This window comes from Alligator sinensis, unplaced genomic scaffold, assembly GCF_000455745.1.
Source record: "Alligator sinensis unplaced genomic scaffold, ASM45574v1 scaffold438_1, whole genome shotgun sequence".
Taxonomy (NCBI): domain Eukaryota; kingdom Metazoa; phylum Chordata; order Crocodylia; family Alligatoridae; genus Alligator; species Alligator sinensis.
Genome location: NW_005843131.1, coordinates 236,356 through 245,561, shown reverse-complemented (window position 1 = coordinate 245,561; position 9,206 = coordinate 236,356). Strand labels below are relative to the sequence as shown.

The 9,206-nt window shown below is 43.5% G+C and overlaps 2 protein-coding genes across 2 annotated transcripts in view; one reads left to right on the top strand and one right to left on the bottom strand.

Moving 5' to 3' along the window:
* The window catches only part of LOC112548358 (neuronal PAS domain-containing protein 2-like), a 61,709-nt gene that overhangs the window by 11,883 nt on the left and 40,620 nt on the right, over nucleotides 1-9,206 (bottom strand). The window lies entirely within an intron of this gene.
* Nucleotides 1-9,206, top strand: part of TBC1D8B (TBC1 domain family member 8B) — a 41,894-nt gene that overhangs the window by 7,374 nt on the left and 25,314 nt on the right. The window contains exons 2-4 of the mRNA XM_025193908.1: nucleotides 5,555-5,673; nucleotides 6,064-6,289; nucleotides 8,126-8,366. Of these exons, the coding sequence (XP_025049693.1) occupies nucleotides 5,555-5,673; nucleotides 6,064-6,289; nucleotides 8,126-8,366 (586 nt within the window). The remainder of the gene's footprint in view (nucleotides 1-5,554; nucleotides 5,674-6,063; nucleotides 6,290-8,125; nucleotides 8,367-9,206) is intronic.

Sequence of the window (9,206 nt, the reverse complement as noted above, 5' to 3'; positions counted from 1 at the left end):
CAGCAGGAACAAAGCAGAGTACCCATGTTCCTGGTGTTTTGATGAGTGGTATGACAGAGCGCTCGTGGATATGAAAGGGAAAGGGTGTGCTTATATTTTATTTAAAAGACAATGCTCATGTTTCAGGAAGTCAAACCAAGAATAAACATACGGGGAATTGGACAAACAGTTCTAATGCACCTATCGGGAAGTGAAAGCAGGAAAGCTCGCAGAGCCACTTAATAGGGAAAGCATTGCTTTATTCACGTTATGTATATTTATTGAAGTTTAGCAACTGCTGAAACATTTCTAAAAGGACAGGTGCCAATACTTGCTCCCCAAGAAAGAATAGATTTTAAGGAAGACTTGAAATGTTAAGAAAATGTGTATAGAAAACACCTAGTTGGTATGTTTGTTCATTAGACACTTGCTTAATTGGAACCCTTCCCTTTTATTTACTTACGCTTCAACAGGGGTATACAGTGCTTCACAGTACATACCTTGGAAAATGACTGATTCTGCAAGTCTTGTAATATAATCATTAGAACATATCCTCTGACTATCCTGTGTTGCTAGAAGGAAAACTATTCACTTGTAGCTGCAGGACTGAGTTCTTAGTCTGTGTAAACATGCACACTCACTTTTCCTTGGTCATATTGTTATGCAAATACATAATTATCCTAAATATCTATAAATGCAAAAAGTAGCATGATAGCTTTGCAGATACCTGGTGGAATTGGCAGCTCACTTTATAGCTTAGCTCTCCTTTGAATATAATTGAACTTCTGCACAGTGTTCATTATACTTTCTGGCTTACATTAATACATAAGTTTATACTTGGATAAAAGCGACTGCATGTGCGCATTTATAGTGTAAGACATTTAGAGCGTTTTGCCATGGCGCATGTATAAAACATGGGCCACTCTTGTGAAGTATGTGTTTATCTCATTTTTACAGATTTTAAGGATCTGAAACTTAACGAAGTTGAGTGCCTTCTACAAAACCAGTCAGTATGTCAGTGCCCAAGACAGAAATATGTCTTATGATTTCTAGCTCCTCACCTTGTGCACCCACCCACAAAGAGGCTGCATGCATATTCACACTTCTGGTCCGTTTGGCGAAGCAATAAGAACTGTTTCTGATATTCCTGTCCACTTTTCTTTACATGTTGCTTTTCAGTAGTATCAGATGTTAGTGCCAAGAGAATCGCCACATCGAATAGTCTCAAAAGCTGGAATTTTTGAAAGGCCTTAAGTGATTTAAGATTTGGTTTCTGTCTGCCGAAACCTTTTAGACACTTGAAAATCTCACACTTTGGGTAGTCTACCTGGGCCTTAAAATCTTGAATGCTTGATTTAATGCACAGAGTGATAGAAAATGATGTTGCCCTTTTATTGCTGTTTATTACTCCTGACATCTATTTCCACTCTTCTTAAATGCTACTGAAACTATTAGATGGGCTCTATCTATTTCTCCTTAAATTTACTTAAATCAGTGGTTTTCAACAGCACCCTGGGGTGCTGCGAGTCCCCTTCAGAGGTGCAATGACACAAACGTTGCCATTGCTTCGACATCTGGGTAAAACTGCCCTGCACATACTCATGCTGCATTATGGTTGTGATCAGCCTAAAGCAGGCAGGAGCTGCCCTACCTGATACAGCCCTTCCCACGGTCCCTGGAAACAGAGGTACGTGGGACAGTTCCACGTGGCCGACTCTATTTCCAGGAGGAGCATGGGAAGGGCCAGACCAGGGAGGGCTGCCCACTACAAGGCAGCTCCTACCACCTTTAGGTTGGTCACAGCCCTAAAGTAGTAGTACCATGTGCTCATGCCACAGCCCCTCTGGACTGGCAGTGTAAGAGATGCATGAGGCAATTTAATCTGGAGGCAGCACTGAGGGAAGCTGAGGCAGCCTTGACATTTGCTTCTTAATTGAGGGTGGCACCAATTAAGGGGTAGTACTGAAGGGGTACCCCTTAATTGGGGGTAGCACTGAAGTGGAGGGGTGTCCTGTCCCTGCAGAGGTTGAGAAGCACTGATTTAGAGCAATTTCTACTCAATCTCAATGTAGATGCAGATAAACCTGTGGAAATCGGTCTCTTAAAGCAAAATGAAGATGATACAGCCTTAAGGCAATGTTGGTACTTGGGTGTTTTAGTCTTGTTTATTTCTAAGTAATTTCCGTAGAGACCTCGAGGTGGACCAAGGCAGCAATGGGACAATAACAGAAAAATTGATCTGGGGGGATAGGTGAAGATGTGACAAGGTGGAAGGAGATTGAGCAAGATACAAGGAGATGAAGGACTGTAGTAAAGGCAGCTACAGGCTCTCGAGGCCTGTGAGACCGGAGAAAGAATTTGTGTAGAGCAAGGGTCAGCAACATTTTTGAGTAGAGTGCCAAAAAAAAATCCTCAACCTCGATTTGTAAGATGTTAGCATGCCAGGGGCAGGTGGTGTGGGAGCTGTGAAGGGCCCAATCTTTGTTGTGGCGGCACAGCTCTGGCCTGTTCCTTGCTGTCTGGTCTTAGGCGTGCATGCATCCACTGGTAGCAACGAGCTGACTTGGGGCTCCACAGACAGTGGTGCAGCTGCTTGTAGCCTCCCGGCTGCCTGCCACAGCCAGCCCGGGCTCTGGGTAGGCCCCTGCTACCTGTCACAAAGCCCAGGCTGCTTGCAGCAGGCAGCAGGGAGGCTGCAAGCAGCTGTACCAGGGTCTCCGGAGCCCTGGCTTGGCTCATTGCTGGCAGGTGCACACACGTTTCCGAGCAGACAGCAGGGAAGGGGCTGGGACTGCACGGCCACAACAAGGATCGGGTTGCTGCCGGCTCCCCCGTCATCCGACCCGAGGCATGCATACCAAACAAAATGTCTTTGTGTGCCACACACGCATGCTGGGGGTTGCCTACCCCTGCTGTGGAGTATGAAAACTTGTAGCCTTTTATTCTGTAGCATCTACTTAGCTAAATTTGCTGTATTAATCCTTAGTCAGCTCAAGGAATTACCACCCATCTCTTGACTTTATCTCGGTGCTCTTGGATGCATTCCTTTTGCTGCTGTTTTATAAACACCATCTTTATTTCATTACTATGACGACTGTACTTTATTAACTGTTACCACTGGCAAAATTCTTCATGGGGTGTAGAAAAATGCCTAGTTTTGAAGCATTATCATAATCTATTTTGAGTTTGGCCCTCTGACATTTCACACATCCAAGTTCTAGCTAGCAGCTAAGTTTTCTTCTGCAATGTAAAGTAGTAATCAAAATACCTTGCTGGAAAGTGCAGTGTTTCAGCAAGTTTTTTTTTTCTCTTGGCTCTAAAGTTGCTATGACATCTATTTATATAGCACAGGGCTGTCCAACTAGGGGACTGTAGGCAGCATCCAGCCTGCAAGGGGTTAGTGTGTGGACCACAGGCTCCTGCCTGGCCACCATTCGCTTCATTGCTCCCACTTGTGTGGTGATGGCTGGGGCAGGCAAGGCAAGGCAGCCAGGTCGGGGTGGCCTGGTAAGCTTGCTGCCTAGACAGTAGCACCAGCTGTGGGAGCCTCAGGCTGCTTGTGTGGGACTGTGGAGTAGGGGAGGGCATTTGGGAAGTGATGGGGGTTGGCGGGGAATGGGCTTCCATGAGTGGCAAGGACAGGGGGAACTCAGCTGCCTGGTAGCAAGCAGGGCAAATAAAGGAGCTCTCCCACCTGGCAGCAGTTGCGGGAGGTAGAACATGGCTGCGCACAGTGGATGTCCGAGGGCCTGCAGCTGGTGCCACGTGCAGCCCCCAGCCACATAGAGGTTGGACAGCCCTGATGAATATAGCACATGACAGTGCTCTAAAACCAAAACCAAGGAGATCCGGGTGGGTAGGCATTTGCCCTAAAATAGCACTGTGTAGGAAACGAAACAATGAAGGTAAATCGGCCAGTTAGTTATTGCATTTAAATGTCATTATAATTTGGATGATCAGCCTGACCTTGGATTATACAGTTTGTTTCTGTCTAAAATACCTTTACAAGAAAGTTTCTTAAATTATTCATCCTCCTGGAAAGAAAGGGAGGAAAGCACTTCTTATTCCACTACACTGAAGTTGCAGGAAGTCCAACAATGAGACGAGTGCTCCTGGGTGTGCCAGAAGATATTTCAAGGATCATGTAGTCTGCATGAGTCTGAGGCAGTGTTTCCTACCACGGGCATTAGCTCCCACACACTTTCTATATTTTAAATGGGATAAGGTTTCTTTAGCATTGTGGAACCCTTTTTTGCACATGACAGTCCTGACATGGTTTCATTTCACGGCAGAGATGGGACTTCAGTTGTGTGGATGGAAGTGACTTTGTCCTTAAACTAGGGTCAACAGAGCTTTAGCATGTTTAGGAACATAATGATTGCTGATCTTCAATGCAAGGGCAAAATGTGAGTAACCATGTTGAGTACAAGGAAGTGGTAAACAAGCCCTACAGTGTAATAAGAGGTCTTTACCAATATTGTGTGTTTGTCAAAGAGATGGCTTTACTCTACTTCAAAACCTCATTGGTACCACTTGTTTTTTCTTGCTAGTGTTGCGACGTACAGTAAAGCTACTGTCCCCCACATCGGTGCAAGTAGGGCCTCAGAGAGCCTTGGGCCTTGCAAAACTGAGTGTTGCAGTGCCCAACTTCTAGGCCCTCTGCCCCCAGAGAGGAGTTCATGGCCGTGAGTTAGGGGTGTGTGCCCTGTATACAGTCCGGAAAGGGGAAGGAAGGCACCTCAGAATAGGATTCGTAATAGCTAGCACACTGTAAGAGGAACTGCCTCGAGAGCTAATGTTGAAGAGGACAGTTTCTCTTAACTGCCTCTCATTTCCAAGGCTTAGACCCCTCACTGTGTTGCATGGAAAGAGTACCTGTGCTTGGGATTTGTCCTGGAGTTAAGTGCTTAGGCTATTTCATTTGAAACCAGAGGAGGCATTACTCCTTTCTTCCAAAACACAGTTGATGTCAGTTCCTCCTCCCTCCCCTTCTGTACAATAACGTATTGATAGATCAGTTGCCGAGGCTCTGGGAGTCTTAAGCCTCCCTTCTCTGCATGAAGGGTTTCAGATCCAGACCTCTCTCTTCCTGGGAGTGTGCCCTAACCATCTGGCTACTCTGGGGTGGGAGCACTCTGCCCATATTGGAGTGGTACCAGGGTCCAGAAAGGCATGGAAGATCCACAGGGTTAGAGTTGGGGAGAGAGAGAGCATGACTAGTTTAATGGGTACAACACTCATCCATGTGGAGATACCTGGGATCAGGCCCATCAGGGGATATAGATGTAGGAATACTTATTCTGTGGACCATGAGGGGGAGTGAAGATGTGAAATGGGAACCAGCCTGTTTGCTATTGACAACATCTGGGCACACGTGAAAACAGAACTCTAGGTTTTTGGGGAATTTTATTGGTGGAAACTTAAGTTTGTACACTTCAGTCCTACTGCATTAGAAGGTAGCACTTCTAGACTTCAGCACTTGCATTTTGCCCAAGTTCCTTGTGGACCAGGGCGTTGGTATCTTTGTTTGATTAATTTTATATCACAAGTCCTGTACACTTGTTCTTTCCATCAGGAGCCAGCAGAGAAGAAATAACAGAACACTGGGACTGGTTGGAGCACAATGTTATGAAGACCTTGTCTGTATTTGATTCAAATGAAGACATTACTAGCTTTGTACAGGGAAAGATCAGAGTAAGTAGCATGCAGGCTGCATAGCTAATACAGTTAACTTTTTCTGACTTGCTCTTCAGAAACATATTGGAAACACTCCCTTTCTAGGGCAAGGGGGGCAGCACTGTCAGTCTAATGCTTTTCAACAGATTGTGCATTTGAGTTAAATAGGAGCAGTCAAGTGGGATGAAACTATTCTACCCTATTAAAAAATGCTAAGAGAAATTATGTTGCTGCCGGTAAATAAAATATCCATTGGCCTTAAGTAACTGTTTAAAATGGATGGAAAATAGAATATCCCACTCCTCCTCCCCCTGAGCTTTTACATAAGATCTTTAATTACATTGCCCGGCTAGACAGACATTTCTTTTTGATCAGTTGATTTTTTTGCTTGTTTTATTTTACTTCTAGGGCTTGATTGCTGAAGAGGGGAAGGGTTCATTCGTAAAAGAAGAAGATCCTGAGAAATTCCGGGAAGCTCTTCTGAAATTTGAAAAGTGTTTTGGATTGCCAGAGCAGGAGAAGTTGGTGACCTATTACTCATGCAGTTACTGGAGAGGACGAGTGCCCTGTCAGGGGTGGCTTTATCTCAGTACCAACTTCTTTAGCTTTTATTCCTTTTTGTTGGGAGCAGAAAGTAAGTCAGCCCCAATGACTTATCAGCATTTTGTTTACCATTCTTCAGATATGAAGCAATTTCAAATTCAGCCTTTAGAGATTAAATGTTGATATATTTCTTCACATATTTCATAATGTGAGAATTGAGGTTCAAAACCAGTGCCTTTTTTCTGCTGTCTTTTTTCTATGCATATATTTGCATATATAACCCTCTAGTCAGTTTGTGTTGCATATCTTTGTCTCCACTTCACAGAAAATGTAGGTCTGTTATAATTCTCTGCTGCAGAGCATGCATTTTTAGCTCAAGCTGTACAAGTTCATTAATTCAGTCCATGAGACTTGTGATTTAGGTCCTCTCTTGCATGCAGACTTAAAAATAACTTCCCAAAAAGATAGATTGTACAATGGTGATATTTATGCATAACTCTAGTGAGTAAATTCACTTTGCTCCAGCAAATGTATTGAGTTCAGTGAATAATAAATATGCAACATTCCAACTCGAAAATGGGAAGAAAGTTGCATAGCCTTATAAATGGATAAATGTAATGAAAATATACATGTATTTCACCATTGCTAACAGGAGGCATTAAGGTGTATCAGAAAGATACCAAGCCTGTTAGATATAAATGGTGGGCTTGCTTGATGAAGTCTTAATTCAGCTTTTTCCTGCCACTGGCAGGGGGTCAGACTCAATGATCCTTTGAGGTTCCTTCCAACCCTAGCATCTATGAATCTAAGTGCATTAAAACAAAGCAGCCTGTGTGACATAGTTTGGCAATTTTGCAGTTTCAGTTGGAACAAAGATTAGCGAGCCTAATTTAGTATTTACTTACATGGTGCTCTTTGATTTTTTCTCTCCATAAAATTCTAGCTTGGCAAATTTCCTTTAGAGCATCTTAAAAGATAGTCTCTGGCTTTGTATTAGCAGCAGCAGTAGTTTTAGTAGTCTTTGGTTTTGCAAGTGGTAATTGCAAGGAACTGAATGCCCTCAGTTCCCACTGAAGTCGATAGCAGTTGCTTGTATTCAGCACTTGGAAGGCAGTGGACAGTACCTTTCAGGACTAGGCAATAAAACAGCGTCATCAAATACTTAGAGCTAGATTGAGATAGCCCACAGTTGAGCAGAAGACAGACAAGGATGGCACCTTTATAGACTAGCATGGCTAACGTTCATTGAGAGAGGCATGATCTTTCAGAGGTCTACTTTGTCAGATGCTATGGCAGCAGTCCATTCATGGCATCTGATGAAGCAGGCTGTAGCTACTAATGCTCGTGCCTCTTCATCTGTAATGTGCCACCCTGCCCTGCTTCTGCTGTAGGGGTAGATTATTACCCTTACCGGTGGCAGTAGTATTTAACCAGAGCAAGTAGTCCCACTGCACCCAGTGAAATACTTGTGGAGGGTGGTACTGTTCAGCATGAGGAGGAGTTATTTGTAATCTGGCCCTTACAAACTGCATATTTAATTTTCTTGTGGTATGTAGAATGTGTTTTGCATTAAGTGAAAAGAACAATTGCAAGCCATACAAGTATTTTAGTGCAGGAAGCTACTGCTATTGGGCCTGTCTGTTAAAAAGTAAGCAAGAACACTGACCTGGATCAAAACAATTTTCTCTTTTCCAGCACAAAAACCACTTTTTTGTCTGAAATGAGAATTACAGTGAAGGTTGTTCAATGGCTTGCTGTAGTGCTTTCAGCCATGATTAAACTGCCTGATGAATAGTAATTTTACTGCTCTGTTTCATTACATTTTATTATTGCTGTTGACCATGTATATGTTCCCTTAAACTAAGGGAAGATGTGTAATAGGCTATAATGATAAATTATGTACACTGTTTATAAACCTGTTTTTCAGTAAAACTCATTATCTCCTGGGATGAAATCTCGAGACTTGAAAAGACCTCCAATGTGATCCTGACGGAGAGCATTCACGTGCGCTCCCATGGGGAGGATCACTACTTTTCCATGTTTTTGCACATTAATGAGACATTTCTGCTCATGGAGCAGCTGGCAAACTACACCGTTAGAAGACTTTTTGACAAGGAGACTTTTGAAAGTGACCAAATCCTCCATGATCCCCTGCAAATCACTAAGAGGTAATTTATTTTGTAGTGCATCCTCTCTGTTCACAGTACAGTTCTAAGGTATAGGTAAGGGAGTCCCAAGGGCTTTGCGGTAACAGCTTTGTAGACACTTATCTCTCTTGCTCAAGTGCCTTGTTAAACTTCAGGAATGAAATGATGCAGGGTTCTACAATTTACTGTTATTTGGCAGAAGAAATGATATTACCATGATTGAGAGAGAGAAGCTTGATTTGCAAAGACTTGTCTCATGTACCTCTGTACTGCTTCTCCATGGATAACTGAATGAACAAAAATGCTGTTCAAAATACGTGGCAGAGCAGGAATTAAGTAGACTTTTACTTCTTGCATATTTAATCTGTAAGTGCAGGGATCTCCTTCCTTAAGATGGACCTGAACACAATGTGTTATTTACCCAGAAAGAAGTATCCAAGTAAATAGGGGAGCTGACTGTCTTCATTATGATTTGTGGAGGAGAAATGTCTTGTGCTAGTCTTCATTCTCTTGCATTGCATCCCAATATAGGATTAACTAGATCAGTGGGGCCATTCTTCCTGGCAGACATGCCACAAATTAGCCCCACACCCTCCCCCAGTGCTGCTCCACTTCCATTCCTCTGCCTGATCTGTGGCTCTGCTTTCTGCTTCTTGCCCTGTCTGCTGCTGTGCTACCTGTCCCCTCCCCCATCTGCCACATGTCACACACACAGGCTGCCTGTGCCAACTGTGGCACTCGTACTGCTGGTTTACCACCCCTGAGCTAGACAGAGCCAAATTTTGGTATGCTAAGCAAGTATAAATTTGGATCATCTGCAGTAAACCAGTGGAGGTTTTCAGATTTGTGTAAGTGGTATTG